This window comes from Podarcis erhardii, assembly GCF_964252035.2.
Source record: "Podarcis erhardii genome assembly, chromosome: 2".
Lineage (NCBI taxonomy): Eukaryota > Metazoa > Chordata > Lepidosauria > Squamata > Lacertidae > Podarcis > Podarcis erhardii.
Genome location: NC_138498.1, coordinates 70,108,389 through 70,132,350, shown reverse-complemented (window position 1 = coordinate 70,132,350; position 23,962 = coordinate 70,108,389). Strand labels below are relative to the sequence as shown.

The 23,962-nt window shown below is 48.9% G+C and overlaps 1 protein-coding gene across 5 annotated transcripts in view; it reads right to left on the bottom strand.

Annotated features, from left to right (window-relative positions):
• PDLIM7 (PDZ and LIM domain 7) overlaps positions 1-23,962 on the bottom strand; it is a 41,795-nt gene that overhangs the window by 1,928 nt on the left and 15,905 nt on the right. For 2 of the 5 annotated variants that reach the window (XM_081850236.1, XM_081850237.1), the window contains exons 3-11: positions 16,519-16,670; positions 15,186-15,239; positions 10,429-10,506; positions 9,495-9,649; positions 8,921-8,957; positions 3,819-3,877; positions 3,215-3,455; positions 2,294-2,474; positions 1,188-1,308 (exon numbers count right to left, since the gene is read on the bottom strand). In XM_081850236.1, the coding sequence (XP_081706362.1) occupies positions 1,188-1,308; positions 2,294-2,474; positions 3,215-3,455; positions 3,819-3,877; positions 8,921-8,957; positions 9,495-9,649; positions 10,429-10,506; positions 15,186-15,239; positions 16,519-16,670 (1,078 nt within the window). Of the gene's footprint in view, positions 1-1,187; positions 1,309-2,293; positions 2,475-3,214; positions 3,456-3,818; positions 3,878-8,920; positions 8,958-9,494; positions 9,650-10,428; positions 10,513-11,685; positions 11,703-13,584; positions 13,758-15,185; positions 15,240-16,518; positions 16,671-23,962 lie in introns of all 5 variants that reach the window. The other 3 variants (XM_081850238.1, XM_081850239.1, XM_081850240.1) reach the window with 3 other exon arrangements.

The window sequence follows — 23,962 nt, the reverse complement described above, 5'->3', positions numbered from 1 at the left end:
AATCTGGAGGCCGAGCTAGGAAGAAGAGCGCCGCTGCTTACATGAGCCATTGCCACAGCACCACCCATCCCACTCACCCGCTTGGCAAAGGGAGGCTGCTTTGATTGCAGAACCATGTTCAAAGAGCAGCTAGGATCAAAGGCACTTGCCTTAACACCAAGCCTGTCTGTATATCAACTGGCAAGGAGTCCTGTCCTCCCCGGCCCTACCTGGAGATGCCAGGAATTGAACCAGGGACCTTTCGCATTTAAAGCACACACTCTACCACAGAGCTACAGACTGGGTTGCTAATGTCTGGATTACTGCCCCAGTGATCTCAGCTACCAGTGCCTTCCCCCCTCTGCTCCACAGTTCTCTGCTCCTGCTCTAGGTTCCCTTCTGTTTCTGTAGCTTTGCTTCTGTCCCACAATCCTGTCCTCTCCCCAGTATTTGCTTTTCTCTGACCAGAGCCCTTCCTGAGCTAAGCAACAGATGCTCTGATGCTGCCCTGGAGCCTGTTGGGCTGGCTGGAAGACCAAAGACTCTGTGAAGAGATGGCAGACAACCGTCCCAGCCATGTCAAGCAAAGCTGCACATGCTGTTAAGAGCCCTGCACACCCCACCCGGCTTATGATGAAAGGCAGCTGTTCATTCATCTGGGAGAATTCCAGATTCTTTCACAGCATCAGATAATGTGGGGGTGGAGAGGGAAGCCACTCCATTTGTTAAGCCTTTCTCCCCCTAGAAACCTCCTCCCAATGGAATATTCCAAGAGAGGGCTGTGTTTACAGGACTGGAATGAAAGGAAAAGAACAACACTTCCCAGCATGCTTTGCTGCATGCTTACGTGATGCAGGTACTACTCTACTGATCTCCATAGCAACCTGGCAGAACGGGCGCTGCCCGGCAACCATTACCAAGGGGCAGCCAGACCAGGGTCAGAGGAGGACGCCATTGCAAGTGTTTTGTTGCCCAAGCTCTCCCTGCCACTGAAGGTCAGTACTAGGAACTGTTTCTGTGGGGTATCCCCCCACCTCTTCCAAGGAAGGCTGCTTTGGTGCTGGCTGCTGCTCCCATTCCAGGGGGAGCTTGGGACATCCCATATGCTTCCAATTTTATAAATCCAGAATGTTAATTAAAGGCTACCTAAAAGACTTCTAAGAAAGACCCACTACTTTGTGGGTACCACAGCCAAGTATTATCCATACCTCTCTCACAGTAGGGCTGCCCTTCTTCCATGTAGAAGGCACGATTGCGAATGGGCGTTTTGCAGGCAGCACAGATAAAGCAATGTACGTGCCAGGTCATCTTGAGGGCATGCATAATTTCCTAAAGAAACACAAGAACGCGAGTCACTCTACTGTACGGCTGTCCTTTGCCAACAATGCAGGGTATTTAGACAGCACACTACATAGGCAATACTGAACTTTCCACATGCCAGCCATACATTATTTCAACCATCCCAACAACCTGGTAGGGGAGGCCAGGATTTAGCCTCCACAGATTTGGGGAGGGTGAAGAAGGCCGGAATACAGAGCAGGTTGCTCTAGCCTGCCAAGTGAGTTCATGACTAATATGAGATTTGAAACAGAGTTCCAGCTCGTGCTCATTGCTGTGCTATGTTTGCTCTCTGGAGCAGGCCAGAGTCTGGGAGTCCCCAGCCTCAAATATAGTACCAAGACAAGTCTATCAGGCTTGTACTATATGGCAAGAGCAGGCGTGGGGAACTTTTTTGGCTCAGTTGTCCAGATCCTTATCTGTCCACACCTCCAAGGGTCAGCTGTGACAGGTGAGTAGGACAACACACCAGTCAAAGTCCATTGAGCAGCATTTCCCAAGCACTTAATAGCTAGCTGGTTGTCTGCCACTTCAGAGTTGCAGTTCAGGAACCCACAGGGCTGGTAAAACTGCTTTGTGCAGAGACCAGCCCCACACATGGGGGACCCACAAGCATGGTTGGGGAGAAATGGCCCCACAGGCCAGCCAGAGGTCCCCCAGCCCTGCTTTAAAGCATCAGCCCTTGAGTTAACATAAGGAACTAGAGAGGATCACCCCTGAGTGGAAAGGGCTAACAGCAATGGCTGCCTCCTTCTAAGCAATGGAAATCTCAACATCAGGGATGTGGGACCTGCGACTCTCTAGAGGTTGCCTGACTCCAACTCCCATCAGCCTCAGCCAACACAGCCAATAGTGAAGGATGATGGGAGTCGGAGTTCAGAACCACTTGGAGTGCACAGATTCCGCCCCCCCCCCCGACTCAGCATGCTTGAGAGTAGGCCTGATTCCCCGAAGGCTGCGCTCCAACCAAACTCACCCCTGTGATCTTCTTCTTGCACTTGGCACAGTTGGGGGCGTAGCGTATGTCATAGCACTTGGGGCAGAAGATGGAGCCCTTCTCCTCAAAAAACCCGCCCTCGTCCAGCACCTTCCTGCACTGCGAGCAAGTGAACTCCTCAGGGTGATAGTAGCGTCCAAGGGCCACCAGGTAGCGCCCTCTGGTGGAAAAACAAAAAGAGGAAGGGTTAGCTTTGAGGTGGGTGATGAGCCTGGCCTCTTGCCTATTGGGGGAAAGGACAGGTGACCAGGGTCTTTCCCCTTCCATTGCCAGAAGACAATTCTACCTGTTGTTTTGAAGCATGAGTCTACAGTACATGGAAGGGAACACTTCCAAGGGCTGGTTTGCACAGCGGCATAGCATGGGGGACGGTTGCCCAGGGTGCAAAATTTCAGCACCCAGTGCTGCCTCAATACAACTTCGCACATCTGTTGCTGGCACTCTGTTGAAAACAGATTTTCCATGCAAACCAGGAAGTGACCTCTCCAGACAACAGAACAACTCTTTTCTTATTTCTGCAGCTGCAAACTCCTGGGTGATGCGGATGCCATTAGGCAGTTGAATGTCCGTGTGTCGTCCGTCCATTTCCCTTCCTCCACACAGCCCTGGGCACTGGCAACTCACGCTATGCCAGTGGGTCCGCACATTATGATTGCAGCATGCCAACATCAAGCAAGGGACTCGCATTTGCGAACAAGCCACTGCAAGTATAGGCACCGAACTTCCAGGTCACCTCTGCACACAATATCCATCGGTGGAATCGGTGCACCCATCCAGAAGCCAGTATTCCAGGCTGCAACAGACTAAGTGAGGTGCAGGTGTACGTGTGTACAAACCACTTCCTATAATTTGGGGGGGGGTAGGAGGAGAACGATCCCTCTGCACTGCTGCAACTCTCACCTGATTATCTTGTTGCACTGGTAGCAGATGGGTGTTTTGTCGGCACTCTCAGGGGCTTGCTGCGCAGCCTGCACAATGGAGTTGCGGTTCTGCATCGGCGTTGGCGTAGCCGGCTGGCTGTGCTTGCTCAGGACCGTGCTGGTTTTATCTGGGGCATACCGCTCAGCAAAGGAAGGATCCACAGCCCAGGGTGGGCGGCTGGCCGAGCCGGAGACAGGTGCAGGCTTCGGAGCAGCAGAGCCTGGAACAGTCACACACAAGGCAATGGCACTTTATCTCTAAACAGCAACCCACTTAAGATCTGAAGCTTGCATGACATATGCATTGGCACTGTATCTAGGGTCTGAGCAATTCACTGGGCATAATCTCTGCCCTTGGACTTGGGTGGACAGACCCTCCTTCCCAAAGGAAGGCCACTGGCCACTGCTCATTTTCATGCACACATACATTCAAAAATTTAAAGCTAACACAGCTTCACAGCGAGAAGCTACAACAGGTTTTGCTGTAGACACTGTGGAAGATACCAGGTGCCAGTATGCAAAGCTTTCCCCAGCAAGCATTCCTGCCCAGAGGTTTCATCGCATGCACAGCGCTCCCAGCTTACCATATCCAGGCTCCACTTTCAAGGCTGGCGCAGAAGACAGATCCGGTATGGAGACCTGGCTACAGAATAACCAATTAGTTCCAGGCAACCTGGGCCCATTACCCACCCACTCCAGCAGAGGCTGCTACCATGGCCCAGGTATGGCAAGTCAATGTATTGGGGATACCTGTTTTTAATATTTTCACAGACCTCAAGGGGCTCACTGGAAGAATGAAGTTGGGGGACACACAAGAGCATCACTGGAGCAGATTGTGTGCAGTCAAAATATGCCCATACCCACAGTGTAGCAGTGACCCCTATTGGCTGGTGGTTTTGCTGCCCAGAGTGACCAGCATTAAGAAGAAACAGGTCCTATTATGCTAAGCCCAGGCTACAAAGCCTGTTGCCGAGGATGCGAGGACAAGCCAACACAAAAGACATTCTCCTCGTTTATGTGCAGAGGGAGCATTCATCTTCCCTTCTCTAAAGGAGGAGTTCAAACAAGTCCTGGAGGAGGAGAGGACATGCATCATGCTGTCCTCTCAAGCACAATGACCGCAGCCACCACCTGCATGGATGGAGGATAAAGAACAAAGACTCCTGGGCCTGGTTTGCTCTCCTAAAAAAAAAGTAGGACACCAGAGCAGGTTCTGCACAGGAGCACCAAAAGCATTCCTGTTAACTGTACAGCATAGCCAGGTCAGAGGCAGATGGAAAACGGAAGGCAGGATTCATTTAAGGAAGTGTTCCTTTCCTTGTGCACAGCAAGTGCCTGCTTTCCTGGCATACCTGGGGCAGTTCCTATGATCCCGAACTGGGCAATGGTGTGAGGACAAGCACTGTGATAATATCAGCATGAAGGAACAGCACAGCCTTTCAAAGCCTCCCAGCCCCAGGCTGCAGGGCAGGTCTGCATTAGAGGAACAGGCCTTAGCTCAGGGGTACAATATCTGCTTTGCAGGCAGCAAGGTCCCAGGCTCAGTTGACCAGCATCTGCAGGCAAGGGGCAGAAAAGATTCTCTGTCTGAAACTCCTGGAGAGTTGCTGCCAGTCGGCAAAGATAATACTGAGCTCAATAGACCAAGAGTTAGACCTCAGTATAAGGCAGCTGAGATAGCTAAGTCAGTACAGCATGAGACTCTTAAGCTTGGGGTCATGGGTTGGAGCCCCACGTTGGGCAGAAGAATCTCAGGGTCGTGGACATTGGGCAAAATATCCCTGCATTGCAGGGGGTTGGACTAGGTGAGCCTTGTGGTCCCTTCCACCTCTACAATTCTATGATCAGCTTCCTGTGGCGAGACAGGTGATGCCGCAGAAAAAGGACACGAGGCGTTATCAACCACGAAATGCACTTGTGGCCAGGGAGTAACAGTGGGAGCAATTTGCCTGTTTTGCAATCGGACACACAGCTCAGCACTAGTAGCTGGCATCCGCAGAAACCTGAGGGGCTGTGTGCTCATCTCTTGGCATAAGATTCACACAAGACAGCAAACTAGAAAGACATGCTGTTCTCTCTCTCACATCCGCCAAATTCCACCACCTGTTCCAATGGGAGTCCAGAGTTTTGTGCTGTCAGAGGCCTGCTGGAACTTTGCTGGAAAGCACGGAAAGGCCAAGGTGCCCCAATCAGCTCCTTAGCCGTCTTGTGCTGCCTGCTAAATCACTTCCTTAAAGCTTCAGGTAGGAGCTTTTCCATATGTTTAACCCCAACCCTACCTTCTTGCAGTAAACATTTTGCTTCCCATTCTTTCCTCTGAAGGTTACCATGAAGGTCCTCTTCTCTACAAGACCCTTTTAAATATTTCAAAGGGTTTATGTGGTGTGTCGGGGGGTGCGGTGTAGACAACGTCATATTAGGGGCATGAAGCACACCCACAGACAGGTCGCCTCACATAGGGCTCCAACAAATGACACCTCAACTTGGTCCCAGGGAGAGAGCCTATTGCCCCAAGGCCATCTAGCTCAGGGCAACAGGACCATGCTACTCACCCCACATATTCAAGGCTTTTCACTTGGGAGAGAGCCCTATGGCTTCAAGATGAACCATCAAAAGAAGTGTGGGCTTCAGAATAACTTCCAAGGTCACATGATGCAAGAATGAGATCCATGGCAGGGGAAGAGTGTGAAGATCAGAGGGGGAACCTGGTGATATGGCAGGAACAGCAGCCCAGCTGTGTAGGCAGTCAGTTGAGGAGACTCAAACACTCCTAGCCCAGAGCAAGAAACTACAGTCTGTTCAGGAGTAGAAGCCTATGTACAAGGAAGGAGGCGGGGAGGAGAATGGGAGATGTGTGGGGTTTGGGGAGCTGCAAATAAAGGAGAAGGGTGTCTTGAGCTGTTCCAAGTGCAAGCTTGAAAATGGAAGAGAAATAAAGCCTGCCGTTGTTGAACCCCTTCCTTCCCCCTTCCGAGGTCCCCTTGGACAACCAGTTGAGAGGCTGGAAGAAGAGACCAAGCAGGGGCACAGGGTACACCTATTCCCCCACACCACCTCCTTCCTGTACATAGGAAGCAGCAATCTTGTCGGGAAAGGGTAGACTAGGCTCTCTCTTCTCATTGTGCTCATTTTCTAAGTGTCTGACACAAGGGTAGCAGGGAAAATATTCTAACCTGAGATTCTCCACCTGCAATGAGAAAGGATACAGCTCATCAAGAGCTGCACTATGTGATTATCCCAGACAGGAGCAAACGGATTCTGCACACAAGGCTTGTTGCAGACTAAAGGAGTGTGTGTGTGTGTGTGTGTGTGTGTGTGTGTGTGTGTGTGTGTGTGTTCATTAATTAATTCCATTGTGCATGTTACATCTCATCCAACCTATCCAAGGACTCTTCCTAAGGTGCAATCAACAGAAGAAGAAAAAGAGTATAGTAAATTACTATAACAGCTGTTTCAGTGCATCATGCAGGCAGAGGTGGTGAGATCCAGGCAGTCTCCTGTCTCACCACCCTGGTCCTTGCCTGCTGTCCTGTGATGTGGGCCTGGGATGAGAAGTTCACAATCCCCCATATTTATCCCAAGGAATTAAGAGTATTAAGAAAAGGAGAGAGAACTCAGTGCTGGCCTGCCAGTCAGGCTCCTGCTCCCAGAAGAAAACCAGGGCACAAAAGCACCCCAAAGTCATTGGTGGGCAAAGGCATTGCATCTTTGCTCAGCTTCCCAAACAACCTTACAGAGGACAGCTGGGTTTATGCTCAGCTGGAAAACAAGTCGTCTCTCTAAGAAAGAACACAGCCTCCCTACTTCAGGTGTGCATAGATTAAAAAGGAAAGGAAAGAAAGACAGGAGCCAGTTACGAGAATAGGAGCATTTATTTTACTACAAAATGAAAGGTAGTAAAGCCAGCCTCCAACTAGATTGCAAACCCCTGCCTGGGCATCGGCTCCAGGCAGCTCAGGGGGTGGGTGGATTACAGCACCATACAGATATAGCAGCTGAATTAGTGTCATGCCTGCAGTCAAAACAATGATTACACACTCTTTCTAGAGAAAGGGGCACACAGCATTTCCTCCACCGAGCAACAGGACTTGCCTGCTGTAGAAGCAGGTTACCTGAAGAGCCAGAAGTCCCAGTCCCTAGGGTTTTTTTTCCAAGCCCAACACAAGCAGCCATATTAAGTCTTGTCCAAATCAGAGAGCCTTTGGAAAAACTGAGGTATAATGGAGTTAATCAAGTGCAAGGAGGACAAGTCTAATAACCATTGAGGGGTTGGGGAAGAGAAGGAATCCCTCTATCACAGCGTTGTGGGTGGGCAAGTTCTGCAAGCCTTCATGACCTTATCAGGCATCTAGAAGAGGAATGCTTGCCATTTCCTCAAAGTGGCAGCCACAACCAGCCACTCATAGAACAATGATGGGGAAAGGACCAGGGGCTAAGGGCATGTGCATTCACCATTCACTGGCAAAATAAAATGGAGAGGCCTGTTAGGAGAAGAAGTTTTATGGGTTGAGAAACAGCACTCAACAGTGGACAAAGGAGGGAAGGGGACGATCAGCCACTACCAAGAACAGTGTTTTTAAAAAATCCCATGCAGCCAAGGAGGGTTGAAAAGGAGCCCTTCCAGATATGAATGTCAGGAAACGACTTCCCTCTCTTCCCTCTCTCTGAAATGCTCGGCCAGGAAGAAGAGCACTGGCAGCTCATTCAACGCGGCAGGTCCCAAAGGAAAGAGGTCTCAGTGCAATGCCATATTGCATTGGGTAGAACCTTCCCTTCCCCCCCCCCCCGCCTCCTTGGTTCAGTATGAAGGCCAGAAAGGAGCATACAGAGGTCTCCACAGCCAACATCTCTTCAGTCAGGGAAGAGAAAACACAGTTCAGAAACAGCTTCCTGGTAGTACCAGAGCATCTTGCTTAGAGTTGGGAGAGTCAAGCTTCCTGCCCAACAACATGAACCCTCTTCCATCCCCTCCACAGCTGGAGGTGTGACATGAAGCTCAAAGAGAAGCAGCCACCAATGTGGAAGACTCCTGACTATTCTCAGGTTCCGCCCTGCTCAAGTCGTTCCCCAACACAGTTCAGTTGCTACGTTTCCAGGAGTTGCTGTGGATTTCTAGTGGGGGGTTTGGGGGGGGGAGGGGGATTGTTTTGCTTTTTAAAAGTTTTGTTCAACCAGTTAGAAGGAGACAGACAGAAACACGCCCTTCCCATTCACATCGGCATGCAATAGAGAAGAGCGGAGTCGAGAAGAGAAAGGCCGGCCCATCGCAGGCAGCCTAGGAGAGCACGTTCAGAGAGGTAGCCGATCGCTGGTGGTGCCAGTCGCGCAGGCGAGTGTAACGGGGGCTCTGAAGCTCCGAGACAAACTTTTCTCTGGGAGGGGAGAGAGAAAGAGAAAGAGACACAAGGAAGAGATGGGAGGAGAAAGCAGAGACCGAGAAGGAGAAAACCAGAAGGGCATACCAGGCATGCAAGGTCAAGGGAACCAGAACAAGGTGGGAAGAAGGCTTTCATCCCCTCCGCCCCAGACAGATGGGAATGGGACAGTGGCCCTGGGTGTCTGCCAAAGCTTAGGAGCGAGTCTGGACTCTGCACTTTCAGCTCCCAGCCCCTGGCACTTTGGGAGTGGGGAGAAGTCAGGTGGAAACCCACTGACTCTCCTGGCCCTATCAAAGGGACCTTCTTACCTGGCTTTCCTAACATGCTCATCATCCGGGTCTTGCACTGGCAGCGGGAAAAGGAGAAAGAGAATATCATGGTCTGAGCCAGTCAAGCTGTTTTAGTTTTCTGAGAAGAGAAGTGGATTTTTTTTTGTTTTTGGAGGGGGGGTGGGCAGGGAGAGACTAGGCACAAAATAAGAACATTCCCTGGAGGATACAGGGCCTGGGCATCAACAATAATGAGCGGGAAACAGAATGAGGTGCCTGCAGAGCTCTTTGCAGAGCAGAGATAGACTGAATGAGGTCAGCAGAGCATCACAAGTGGAAGAGCGAAAGAGAGAGAGAGGATCCTCCTGGGACTTGCTGTAGGACAATCTGCCAGCAGAGCCCTCCCAAACTGGCCCAGGTCCAGAATGCTTGTGGAAGGTGACCAGAGCTGTCCCAGAACAAGCTCAGGTGCCTCTGCAACCTTTGCCTTGTCGCCAGTGGCACCAAATGCCTTGTGACTCCCTGCCACTTCCCAGGCTGGAGCCAGCCAGCTAGCCAGCTCTCAACAACACCCCCAACCTGGAGTGGCTCCCCCTGGGAGGGAGGCACTTACTGAATTCCGTGCCTGTCAGATGGGCCAGGATACGGAAAGAACGGGACTGGGTTGTGCCCGTCCGCGGTCGCCAGTCCTCTGTGTCCTCAATGAGCCTCTTTTTGCTGGAGTCATTGGGGAGGAAGGCCGGCAGGCTTGCCAGCCGCAGAGAATGCCTACGAATAGACAAGGGCACTCAGCCAGGGCTGCACTGAGATGAGCATCTGCCAGGCATGCATGACACACACAAACACAAGAAACTGCATCAAGCGGGTGGGGGTAGGGTGGGGGGATAAACCACCATGAGGCACAAATCAGGACATGGCCATAGTTTCATAATTCTGAAGATCGCAAGTAACCTGCCCTGCAGACACACAGAACGGATCCTGAAGCCCCTTCTGTTCCCTCTCCCCCATCTAGGCCAATTATCCAGGCCTGAGGTAGCTCTGCCGGTAGAGCATGAGACTCTTAATCTCAAGGTCGTGGGTTCGAGCCCCACATTCGGCAAAAGATTCCAGCATCTAGGGGCGATGGACTAGATGACCTTTGTAGTCCCTTACAACTCTACAATTCTATGATTTGAATTGCCTGGATAATTAAAACCACACACGAGACAGCATTTGGATGAGGACGATGTATGCATGCTGCAAAAAGCCTGTGCATTTATGAGCAGCACCAAGTCCACAATAAATAGCTGCATGGAAGGCCCCCAGTTCCTCAGCACTGCTCTGGGGAACATCTCAAAGGAGATTTTTCACTGATGAAAAATTTGAATCCTTGTTGAGGGAAGCCCTGTTACTGCTTCTAGCGCTATTCCAACTTCACCAAAGGGATATTCACACGCTATAACAGGATGACAGCAGCAGCAGCAGCACACAACATACAAGGGACATAGCAACATCTGTCCGAAAGTTTCTACCCTCCCCTCCCCTCCCCCACCTCTCCCAGGTCTTACTGGTCCTCCAGGTAGTAATCTCCATAATCAGGTGGGGGGTTGCTCTGGGGTGGAGCCTTCACCTCAGGGGGGTGAGCGCTAACCCTGAAGCCACGAAAAGTGAGAGAATAAGAGAAAAGATTGGACAGGTCAGGTGAGACATGCCACCCTAGTACACAACCGCACAAATAAAAGGCCACATCTCCTGAGGGAACAGCCAGCGCCACTGGAGGTAACAGCAGCTTGACTGTGCAGTGGAAAACACACACACACACACACACACACACACACACACACACAACTCCCTGCCAGTTTTAGCACCACTTCCTTTCCCTTATCTGGGTCAGGCAGTTACTGCTACAGTTGTCAGCACAGCCTGAAGAGTCACAGCAGGCCATCCCACTCCCTTGGAAGCATCAGGAAGTTTCCCTGAAGCCAAACTGCCAACATTTAAAGCCTCAGGGCAGCCACCATGCCCCCAACTGGCCGTTTCACTTCAGATTAGCCCCCAGGCCTGGTTCACATGACACACTTAGCCAAACCATGGTTTAGTGCGTATGTGAGGCCTCCTGGAAAGAATATCTTGGACTTTTTGGTTTTTTGCTGCTGCGTCATACTGAGCTAAGCCATCATTTGGTTTAGCATATTGTCTGAAGCTAGCGGTCTCCAGACTAATCACAAGCTGTAACCAAGGTTTATCATGTGGGTTACGCATCACGGTTTGTCCAAGAGAGAGCTGAACTATGAGCATAGGCTTAATTAACACACTATGCCAAAGTGTGGTTTGGCTCAGCAGAAAAACAACCAGGAAGGACCAAAGAGGTTGTGATGTCCTCTCCCAGAGTCCACACATTCAGGCTAAGCCATGATTTAGCTTAGCATGACATGGGATCCAGGCCACCGAGTCCTTCAGACAGGCTCCAACGCAAACCCAAGAAGTCAAGAGGACACAAATAATGTTGCCCCACATATTGTAAGAAAGGGGACCTCCACGTCCCAATTCCTACACTAATGTCGTTTGTTCTCCCCCTTCCCCGACTCGCAAACATGTCCCTCAAGCATCTCTTTTTATGAGGGGATATAACCCACCATAACCACACACTCCTGTGGGAGAGTAGGATAGGGGGTAGAAAAGTCAGTGAAGAAAAAAAAAATCCAAACTAAAAAACTGGCAAGGAATGAGGAGGGTTTTTAGGTGTTGAAAAGGAATTATGTTTAGGTCATGCATGTTAGCAATAATACACATTAAAGTTACAGAACAGGCAAAGGCTTACTGACTTGTCAGTGTTCTGCACCTGCAAGAGAGAGAAAGAGAGAAAGAGAGAAAGAGAGAGAGAGAGAGAGAGAGAGAAGGGAAAAGAGCAAAAAGACAGTCAGGAAAGTGAAGGACATGTTAGAACCATTAGACAAAGTTTTTTAAAAAACATGGTTCCCTTCCTGCCTACTGTGGGTGAATATAGCCAAGATTCCATGCACAGCTATCCTAACTGGGTCATGGATCCTCAACCTTTTGGACCCACTTTGAACACCCAAACACACATTTGGGGACCCATTTAATATTTCACCATATATTTGTATGGTGGTAGTGCTCCTGTTATGACCCACCTTGGATCAGGTCGCGGCCCCCTAGCAGGTCCTGGCCCACCAGTTGAAGTCCAGTGCTCTAGGTCATAGGATAAGGAATGCAGGAGTATGAAAGAAATGAGCAGCAGCAGCATTTCTGCCAGCATGTAGACTACGCTCACCATGGTCCCACAACTGGTCCCATCTAAGGCACCTGACTGGCAGGGGACCCCGCACAGGCCAATGAGAGACACAGGGGTGGTCAGAGGTGTACAGGACCGCATCTAGCACAGATAGAAGCTTTTCCGTCCCCACCAACAAAGGTGCCAGGGACACATCAATGCACCAAACGAGAAAGGAATCACCTCAAAAGAAGCAGCATCCAAAGCCTAGAGTGTCAGGACACAATTTGCATGCAGCCAGGCACTGTTAAAATCATTTTGGGATGTTTCATGGCAGGTGATTAATAAACAAAATAAACAGAATTAATTTAGGGCTGCATTTATAGACACGGGAAGATAGCAGTCAGAAGATGCCAGTTTCGGGCTTGAAAAAATGAAGTAGTCACGACACAAGTATAGATTAATCGGTGTACAATTTCACCCAAGTCATTTCCTTAATAAACTAGAAATCTGGATTTACCATAGTGCTGCTCCCTTCCAAAGGATGCCTGAGAACAGCTACACTAGTACGGGAATTTTATGCTGGGATGAGCAGAATTGGAAACTCAGCCAAAAGGCTTGATGTCAGCTACTCAGTATTTTATCTGGGGTGGACAGCTTTATGCATAATTTCTTTTAGTAATTTTAAGTTTGCATATCATATTATTGTGCCCAGTGATGAGACCTTACGGTACAGGGCAGGTAAGAAATCTTATAAATGAAGATACTGGATCTGAGACCTAGTAAATGATGAACAGTCTGGAGACTAACTGTAGCTTAGATTGCTAGGGAGGCGGTGAGGATGGAAAGTTACATTGGGATCCATAAGCGACATTCATTCCTGCCATAGTGAGTCAGCCACAGAAGAAACCACAAGCAGATAGCACCGTACCTATAGATACAGATCACTCGCCATAGCACAATGCTGCTCAGACCAAAGAATCTAGCGATTCCTTTGTGTGGGTGAGTCGAGAGAACTACTGGCTGGGGTTCCTGGAATGCAGCCCCATGCTCCTGACTGCCACCTACAATAGCATTATTATTATTCTTTGCCCAGGAGAGAAGATTGCAGGGCTTGAAAGAAGTGAAAGATGATGAAATGCAGGCCGCTAAACGGTCTGGCTTTTTCAATTAGGCATTCCAGAATGAAGAATACACAAGAGACCTGCCAGATCTAGGCATCGTAATATGAGCTCCAGCCACCAGGGGTCACTGCAACACTAGATGTCTTAAATTCTAGCACAGATTCTGGTACAGAGGGGGGCGGGGGAGGGCCGCCCACACCCAGCCATTGCCCACCCATAAAAAGGCCACACAGGCAGAGCCCAACATGCACAGTGCGGGCAGACAGGCGAGTGTGTGGGCAGAACAGCACAGGGCAGAACTCCACAGTGAGGCCACTAAACTCCCCCCCCCCAACTCCCCAGGGTGTCTAAATAACACAGCGACATACCCATTGTGCTGTGTGGTGCAGACGGACGCAGAGGGAGTGTATGGCACCGATTTCGTCACCAGCCCGGGCTGGGAGTTTGGAGCAGAGCTGACTCCAAAGGGCCGGGCCGTTTTGTTGAGGGCAGAGCTGGGAGTGAAGTTATATTTCGGGCGCTCAGAGGAAGGGAGCGCATCCTGAGCAGAAGACAAAACACACAGACGCCCAAGCTGGCACAGCAGGCAGCATGCAAGTGCACCCCCCGCTGCCAGGCAACGCCAGAGGCCACCATGCCCCAGGTGGAAGCCAGGCCAGATTCTGGCCACAAGGGCATTCCTCAAGTCCCAGGGCAATAACCACAGCCAGCCAGCCAGCCAGCCGAATTCCTGGCTAACAGTAGCCAAGACACAAGCAAACACACCCTGTATGTGCCCAGTTGCCTACTGCCAGCCAACTTTGTTGAGCACCCTATGTGGGCAAATGTGGTCGCTCTAGAACTGACCCCGGGATGAGCCTTGGAGAGCAGGTGAGGCGGTTCAGCGTGGGCACGTGTTGTAGCAAAACTGAACCATGCATATCCATTTCTACACCCTCCATCTTGTTCCCTGCCTCCTCCAACCACAAGGGAAACAGAGGAGGGATACGCCCAAGCAGAGAGGGAAACTAGAAGACAGCCCTGGCCACAATCTTGGAGAAGCTGTTTCCCTCCACAGCCTGACTGCCTGGAAGTCCCCTCACCCCCGCCCAGCACTTCTTTTGTGAGGCAAGGCCTCATACTCCAGGATAAACATTCATACAGGGTTAGCCTATACAGGGAACATAGAGGCAAGGGCAGCAAATGGCTCTATTTGCTGCTCCAGCCCAGTTAAGGCAGGCAGCTCCCGGTTCATCCTCCACCTGACCTCTGATGATCACAAACAAATTCAATACTGTGGTGGCCATTTCGAGTTTCTAGCTTCTGAAGGTTTATGGGTGCAATCAAGAGGAGTTCCACTGAACAGCAAGAAAATAAACTGCCATAGATTTGGAGGGCTGGGGAAAAGGCAGCAGTGAGCTCCTTTAGTTCCAGCACACCAAGGTTCAGGCTACGGTGCCTGGTTAGCTCCAAGAGTGAGCTGCCGAGGGGGGAAGAATCCACCAAAACCAGGTGTAAAAAGGAAGAAGATAGCAATGGATGCATACAAAAGTTGCTTGCTTGGAAACTTCAAATAATCAAAATGCCAAGGAGTTGCAAGCTGCACATCACTTATTTGAGGGCATGGTGAATGCAGTAGGAATGTCTGACTAAGAAAAGAGCTCTCTGAAAGCCTTATAAGCACATGGCAGACATAGCCATAGAGTTTGGCCCACAGATGTAGCACAATCGGTGTAGCTCAAACAGCCCCCTGGAGAAGGGCTGTGCAGCCTAAAACACATTGGAATTTGTTATTATCCTGAGATTCAGAATGGATTCTTCACACCCCACTGCAGTCTCATTTATTTATTTTGGCTTTTACATCAAGCACTTAACTCAAGGAGTGTCAAACAAGCTCAGGCACTTGTGTTTCCTCAACTATCCCACAGCTCCCCTAGACCAGCGGCAGAACTGGTGCCCAGCGAGGTCTGTGAGAGAGCAGACCCACCACGGAGGAAGCGGAGGAAGACGTACCTTCTGAGGCTTGCCGAGGAGATTCTGGACTCTGCAAGAGAAAAGCTGCCGTTAACGAGAAGAAAGGCACTGCCGGGCAGGGGCTCTCCTGGGGCAGCAATAACAGGCAAGAGGTGGCAGCTGGTGCTTTTGACTTGCAGCAACAGAGCTGCACCTCACAGCAGAGATTATGCTCAGAGAGCAGGGCCACAGCAACATGAGGAAAGCAGCCTGCTCCCTTTCACACCATGAGGGAAGATAGTGGTGACAGCTCAGCCATGGAAGATCCAGTGACTGGATTGGTCCTGCCTAGGTTGCCTGGGAGAAAACTCTTCTGGGGCATGGCTAAAAGCCCTCTGTCCTAAGAGCACACCCTTGGCCTCTCTCTGTGTTAATATCCACTCATTCACACACTCACATAAGCATCACTCTGGCTGGCTGAATAAGGACCCCTGGAGAGTCAGAGAGGCTTTCTTCCACTCTCCAGTGATTCAGATGCAGCCAAGATCACTGTGGGTATAAATATGCTATGAAGCGGTTCCAGTTCACCAAAGTGAAAGGCTAGTTAGCCTACTGCTATGTTTATGAGTTAAGACAGTGCTTCTCAAAGGGTGTGGGATGCCACATTGGTGCGGCAGGAGAGGATGGAAAGCGTGGCACCAAGATTCAAGGAGAAAGAAACTTTTAAATATTTCAGTGTAGTGTAGTATCTATCTATATTGCAGAATATGGATAGGTATATTTTCAAAAAGAGCAAGAGCATCAAGTTGTGATCCAGGATTGCCATTTGAACAGTGTGCTGGAGAGCAGCATTGGCTATTCTGCAGTCCCACGACACATTGTAGTGAATAGGGATATTCAACTCTGACAAATGCAAAAGATCAGAAAAGAGAAAGGCTTCTTTGTGTTGATGAGAGTTTGACTCAAGTTAGACCTAATATAAATGAAGCTACCAGCAAAAGCAAGCTCACACCTCTCATTCAGTTTGTATACATGCTTAAAGTACATACGTAAGAGGCTCATTGATCATTATATTTTGCGAATGATACATGTTATTATGTAGCTGCATTGTTCTATACTTTCTGGATCAAGCACTGCTAGTTGGTTCTCTTTTTGCTTTCCAATGTATTTCTTATCAATAAAAAAAATGGCGTGGCGTGAGCAAGTTTTTATTCTGGAAGTGTGACCCAGAGAAAAAAGTTTGAGAACCAGTGAGTTGTTATTTTGAGGACTGGGCTTGAGTGCAAGGAGTATGTCAGCTTTAACCACTTCTCGATCCTATAATGCATGTCATGCTCCTAGTATCTTAACTCACACCAAGAGCCTCTTACCTGCTCAAGCTGAGCGAGAGCTTGTCCCCGCATGCACGGATCTTGTTCTGTGCTTCAATGTGGGTCAAGGTGCTCGTGTTCTCTCCATCAATGCTTAGCACCCAGTCACCTACTCCCACACCTGCTTGGGCTGCCTTGCCCCCGGGGGTGAGCTGCAAGGAGAGGAAGAAGAGGGCTCGGTGACACAGAATAGTTACCCACATGAAGAGACAAAGGCAGGAAGCAAGCAATGTGGGTCTCAGCATTACACCATGTCTAGTGGAGCAAGATCTGGAGTAGTGGAATCAGATCCAATCCTGTCTTCCTCTGTTTCCACCACAACTTCCGCTAAACAAAGTGTATAATTGTTGCGTGCTCCAAAGGTGATAGCACTGTAGAGAACAATGCTCAAAGTGGCTGGAACTGATTTACCGATGGGCCTGAAAGTTGGAAACCAAGATTCAAACCCAGCAGGTAGGGCAACTACAAGGCCACTCAGCTATCTTCCAGTCTAACCTGCCTCCCAGGGATGATGCAAAATGCATAGAGGAAGAGACAGGTACAAATTTATGAATGAGACATATTTCACTGCATAAGACTTTGCTGTCCCATCTCTCCTCCAGCCATTAAAAGGAGATCCCGACTTGCACCAACACCACACATGCTGGCCTCCAAAGAGGCTCCTCTTGCCTAACTCATGGTCTTTGGCTTTGATCAGCAATGATCAGTGTTAGAAACTTAGATATATAAGCTAGGTGCCAAATTGCTCCTTAAACCAGGGTTACAGTTGTCAAAACGAAATGTCTAGTTGCCATGTAGCGGCCAGACGGCTCGAAAGCTGTATTTTTCAATACGACCTTTTGGTTCCTGAAATTCATTCTGATTGCACAAATAAAATATCACGGACACAATTCTACAGGATGGTTGTTAGTGTGTGAAAACAGTCAAGATCCAAGGATCCCCAGGCATGCATCTCCAGATGGTGGAGACATCATGTTTGCTTGGTCGCAAGTGGCCTGGAGAATTTCGAACACTGATCAGCATATCATTTTCTGGTAATATAAAGAGGCCTCTGAAACATGCCTTGGCTGCTCTCCACAAAACCATATAGTTGCACATTTAAATTGCCAACAATCGTATGCATGATTGGTTTGGATTCACACTGTCCCATAGCATTCAACACCCCCCCCCCCAAAACAACAACCCCACAAGCAAACACAGCCATCCAGGGCGCTGGAGAGGAGGAAGCTTGATCCCTGATAAAATTCCTCTCGTAGGCCCTGCAGCCATCCTTAACAAAGCTGGATTAGCTTAAATTTGCCGAGCATCATGACACACCCAAAACCTTTCCAAACCCCAGTTCTTAGTTTTAGTGCTGCATTACTGCCATCACTCACTGAGCTCCAGTGGCACATTGCCCATGTTTTGCATTGGTTATGTCCACAGATTGGGGCATGGATGAGTTTGTAGATGAATGGTGCCAGGCGTGTGTCTGTCTGCTCACATCCAAGTGCCTTCAATGTTATGTCTCCAAAACCTATGCTGATGTTTCCTACCCGCATAAGTGGGCGGTGCTTGATGGAATCTATTTCTGCTGTGTGTTGTTGTTCCCTCCCCCCTACCTGTGTCTGTCAGTAACCCTGAGTCATTGTCGTGAGCAAAGCGATTCAGAGACATAAATATAAATAATAATCCCCCAACCCTCTGTGAGGTCTGGCATCCATTCCGGGCATGCATGCAATGGCAAACGGGCACCTTTTAAAAAAGAGAAGAAAAGAAAAAATAATTATCTGTGGAATGGTGTTACAACAAACTTCTGCCAAAGCCAGTGCTTCAAGCATGCTTTATAGAAGGAGAGATCTGCAAGATTTGCACAAATAGCAAGCGAAAATATTTTTTATTAAATGATATGTCATGGCCAGAACCACCAGTAGGTCTCTGAAGAGCACCGTACAAGGATAAAGAACGGCCTGGCAGGTAGGTGTACAGGAACCTCCAATCTGTTTCCATTGAGAAAGTGTGCGTGTTTGCAAAGAAAGCAGGGGCCCTGCTTCATCTTTAGATAACAATTTTATTATTCATTCCTGTGCCCATCTGGCTGGGTTTCCCCAGCCACTCTCACCAATCAAGTAATTGGAAATTGGTCACATCTCTGCAACCTGCATAATCATTGCCAGTAAGATGGCTCATCGCCCACCACCATGGGCACTCATTTTCAGGCACGAAGCAAATTTCATTTTTACATTTGATATAGCTGTTCTGCAAAATTTTTTAGCAGTTTTATTATTATTATTTTTTAATGCCCCTTCATTTGAGCTGACAGAAGTAAATTGGGAGTAGAGGGTGTGGTGACAGACAGCAATGAGTGAGATGTAATGACACATGTAAAAATACGCCCCCACACAATGCGCTTCAGTATATCCAGATGTAATTTCATATTGGATATACTTTCATTATCAGATTATCCCCAAGGCTGGAGATATATAATAATTTTATGGTGGAAGGAGCATAATAATAGTAACAGCAGTAGTTTTATTATTTGTACCCTGCCCATCTGGCTTGTCACTTGAGTGAGGAGGCCATTATGTGGGCAATACCAAAAAAAAAAATATTGAGGCACAAAAAGTTGCAAAACCACATTGAACTCCCATGTAGATGAGCCCACACCTGTGGGCAAAAGGAAGCAAAGCTGGAAGAATAATATGTGTTCCCAGAAAAAGAAAAAAGCATTATGGGGGGAAATTGATACCTGCAATACAAAAGCTAGCTCCTAAACAGCATAAAACTAATTCAGTAAGGGGTTAAGAATGTATTTTATGTGCCACGTGGGTGAGGGGAAGAAAAAGGACAGAATGACCAGGCTCCTGTAGCTTTAAGACTTGTAGAGAAGTGGGAATTTCAGGGAGGTGCAGCTTTTCTCACCCATGCATGGCAAGCCGCATCTTGCAGAAATTCCTTCCCTCCTGGCTTGGCGATAGAGGAGCCCTGTCCCGCTTTGCGTCCGGTCACCGTATTTGGATCCACTGCAGAGAAGTTGAGCAACGACTGCACATTTATTGTGCAATAAAAACAAATTATCTGGAAGAGCCCAGGGCCTACGGGAGAGTTTAGACTTGCTGATGAATGCAGCAGACCAGACAGAACAGCCCAAACATAACTTTGCAGTTGCCTGGCTGCTGACCCAAAGTGCACTCCTTGGCCCTTTGAGTTGGAATATGGCAATTCCCACCACAATGCTGTAGCAGCCAGTGAAGCTGCACCTGCCGATACTCTTGTCGTTCAGCTTTTAGAAGCAGGTGGTGAAAAGCCCTGTCTAGCAACACGCATTCTCTCCACCATCCCCTCCACCCTCCACTTCCCTCCTACTGCTTGTATTGGCGTTCCTCTCATGTTTGCTGTGTTTGTGGACACAGAAGCGCACAGTGCTCCCTGGGCAGGCAAGATTAGAAGTCTGATTGAATGAACTCTGCGCCCAGGTTCTCACCATTAGATTACGGTGGTGAATTAACTTCTACAAAAGGGCACCAAACTGTCAGTCTTAACCGGACTGTTGTCTTCTTGCGATACCTGTAATATACAGTACACACACAACACAGGATGAGGGGGGTTCAGGGATCCCCAGATGAGTAGCTGGGGGTGTTGAAATTCACTCCTGGTGATCAGACAAAAGGAAAAAGAAAAGAAACAACCTTAGTCAAGGCTAAATGAAGTAAGAGAGAGACGCAGCATTGCAACTGATTGCACCATCTTGCCTGCTGAGCCTTGGGAGAAGAGCATTGCAGTACAAGGAGCCCGTTTTTATTTATTTGAATTATACCACACCCTTCAGCAGTTTCCCAGGGCTGCTTTGCACTAATATGTGGAACAAGAAAAGAAGGGGAGGCTGAGTGGTAGTTAGGAACCGAGGAAGTTGCCATGCTTGCACTGCCTCAGACTTAACTGGTCTGTCTGGCTCAGTCACTGACTGGTAGCAGTTCACTAGAGGTTCAGAGAGGGGGCAATGCCCAGCCCTACTTAGAGATGCTGGGGATTAAACCTAGGACAGCATGCACCCTACCAGACAACGACCAGACTTTCAGAAGACATCTGAGGCAGCCCTGTTTAGGGAAGCTTTTAATGTTTAATAGGTTATTGTATTTTAGTGTTCTGTTGGAAGCCGCCCAGAGTGGGCAGGGTATAAATAATAAATTATTTATTATTATTATTATTATTATTATTATTATTATTATTACCACCATCACTAAGCTACAGCCCTACACAAGGTTGAGTGTGAAGAGGGGGAATCTGGGACAGTGTGCTCCTAGAACTCCTTTCACACATTGCCCATGCAATTACTGCTGGGCCGGCTCCTGGCATATTAGTTCCCTCTCAGACATTGCTGAGGGGACTGAGGCCATGCTTGGGGTCCTGCCCCCGGCATGCACATGCTGGTCGCCCTCACCCACCCCACCCCAGGTTGGTGTGGTTATCTGCAGGGAAGAAGTTTCAGAAGCAGGCATGAGCGGCTGCTTAATACCACATGCTGTCTAAAGATGCCCAGGCGCTAACAGGCTTTGAGCAAACACCCACCCACCCTGACCGCCTGCAGGGAATGGCTTCTCTGTTGCACACAAACCCACTTCTGTCTCTGCCCTATTTGGATATGTTTAGTACTGGTTGGAATCTTCTCAGAAACACTCAGGACTGCCGGACAGTCATAATCTTCCACAAAGCGAACAGCACCCACACCCACAAAGCCACACCACTTCAAAACTACCGGTATTTGGGAGCATCTCAGAAAAGGGGAAAGTTCTGAACGATGCTTTGAAGAACGATGTTGCTTGCAGCAACGGCAGGCAGTCATAGGCTGAAAACTTGACAGTGAGGAAGAAAGGTGCTCCCTTTCCCCAGGGTTGAGAAGCCTCTATGAAAAACTGGAAGTACGGGAGAGGGCCACATTTATTCGTTCAGAAGTAGAGTGTTACCAATGGGTGGTGTGTGTGTGTGTGTGTGTGTGTGTGTGTGTGTGTGTGTGTTCCCCCTCCACCCGTTGGACTGTGCCTTTAAACAATTGCCAGGCAAACCAAAAAGAAATAAGACAACCCTAATTCAAATGTGAACTTCTAGAAATCTGCAGCACCCAACAAGGCAGTCTTACTGAAACCACCCACTCTCACACCCATGTTATAGTCCAGTGTTTCCCAAACTTAAGTCTCCCATCACCCCTAGCTAGCAGGACCAGTGGTCAGGGATGATGGGAACTGCAGTCCAAAAACAGCTGGAGAGCCAAGTTTTAGAAACACTGGTATAGTCCATATGCAATGAGCAATCCCACTTGGAAATGGCACACCTCTTCTCCCCCTACCCCAATCACTGATAAGCAAAGGACACCCAATATACATAGCCTCAGCGTAGATGCAAATGCTTCAAAGTGGTAGGACCACAGGAGTCTGCCTTATACAGACCATGGTCCACCTACCTCAGTATTACCTACACCAAAGGTAGCCAATGTAGTGCCTTGCAGACACTGTTGGGACTCCAACTCCCATCAGCCCCCATCAGCATCTGCAATGGTCAGGGGTGATAGGAGTTACAGTCCAGCAAGATCCAGATAGCATCATATTGGCTACGCCCGGCTTAGGCTGACTGGCAGTGGCTCTCCAGGGTGTCAGGCAGGGGTCTCTCCCAGCCCTGAAGAAACCAGGGATTGATCCTGATATGCAGTGGGCTGGAAGAGGGCCATGCGATCAAGGCTGTTGTGGGAATGAGCTTTTAGGATCAGCCAAGTGGCTTTTAAAACAGAGGTAGGAATAGGCAGGTGTAACAATCCACACCGTGGGAAGTGCATGGAGAAGGCAGACATGATCCTGCAGCTTGACCCTTGACCCCTTAGCCCTGCGCAACAGCAAGTCTGCGCTGGGCCACATGTTTTGCGAAGGTGATGATGCAAGCTCCAACTTACTAATAATCATTCTGCTATTAGATAGCATTTTAGATGCCACAGGGCAATTGGTCATCTTAATGAAACAGCCTGTGAAACTTAATAGAAAATGGTGCTATTCTTTATTTGGAAAGAAAGGAGAAGGGGGTGGGGGAGAGGAAATGACAAATATGAAACTACCTATGATGAAAGCAGCTAAGACCTAGCCAACCCTTATCTGAGTAACCTCCACACTGCATTAATGCAAATGTTGTTTAGATAATCAACCTGAGAGCTGGTACATTCAGGAACCTGGGGGGGGGGGTTGGTATGCATTGGATGGTCAAATATTTACAAGTTTAAACACAAAGGAGTCTGTAGATAACACAGAAGTCTTTCTAGCCTGCTTTACACAGTACAGAAGAGTGCGAGACTGTGTAGGGAAATCCAGTTATTCATAAACTTATCATCAGGCCACTATGAGCAAAATCGTTCATTACGCTGAGATTTCCAGAGTTCAGCCCAAGGGGCACAATTCTGGTCTGCAACTGAACACAGTTTTAGGGGATTTTCTGCAGATTCATCTTCTGACACAATGCACAAAAGTCTTGCAGCTTGTAGGTTTTGTTTCTGCCACTCAGTTACGGCTGAGAACCAAACTACATGTTACACTCAATGTGCAGCATGCAGCTACATCTTTTGTTTGTTTGTTTTTTTACATACACCTATCTATTCCCTCACCCCGAAGAAACAAACAACACTATCACCACCCTCCATATGAGTTCCCTTATCAGTGGCCTGGATATTTTGTGATCATGCTGGATGGTTACTTGTGAGTTGCTGCATGCACTCACTGATCCTCTGAATATGTCTTCCAGATGCAAAGCATGTTGCCTTCCTGCCTACCACTCACGGAGACAATGTCCCCCACAAATAACTTTGATTTCCCAGGCTCTTTCTCAACTCAGCACGATTCAAAAAGGCATTTTTCGGGTCAAACAACCAAAGGAGGATCCACGCTACCAAAGCTTTTCCTCTCCTCATACAGCTGAACATCTCCACACATCTATGCGCATGCAGCTTTCACGACATGAGTCTCCTGCACGTGCTGGATCATCCAATCTCCATTTTAACAAGTTTGCGCTGGAGCTAACTGTGGAATAACTACCCATACACACCCACCATCCAGTCATCCTGTTGTGCTTCTGCAAAACCCCCATGGCACAGGGCCAGCCTGTTCCCAGCGTTACAAAAGCACCGTTCAGCCTCCCATTCCTTTTCTCTATTCGTAAGCCAACTGAGACACTCAGCAAAGAGGGGAAGAGCCACCATGTGCCCCGCACCCCTGCACTGGGCACCAACTGCATGCAGAGCCCCCAAATGCAAGAGAAACCTGTCCCGCTTCTGGTGAAAGGACCTAGTGTTGAGCTTTGCTGGAGAGAAGCAGGCAGGTTTTGAGGAATCCAAGGAGCCTGTGCTCTTTTCTCCACCGCTCATCCCAAGCCCATCTCTGGACTGGGGGGACGAGGGAGGAGGTGACTGGCTCTAGCATCCCCAAGGGTTTCT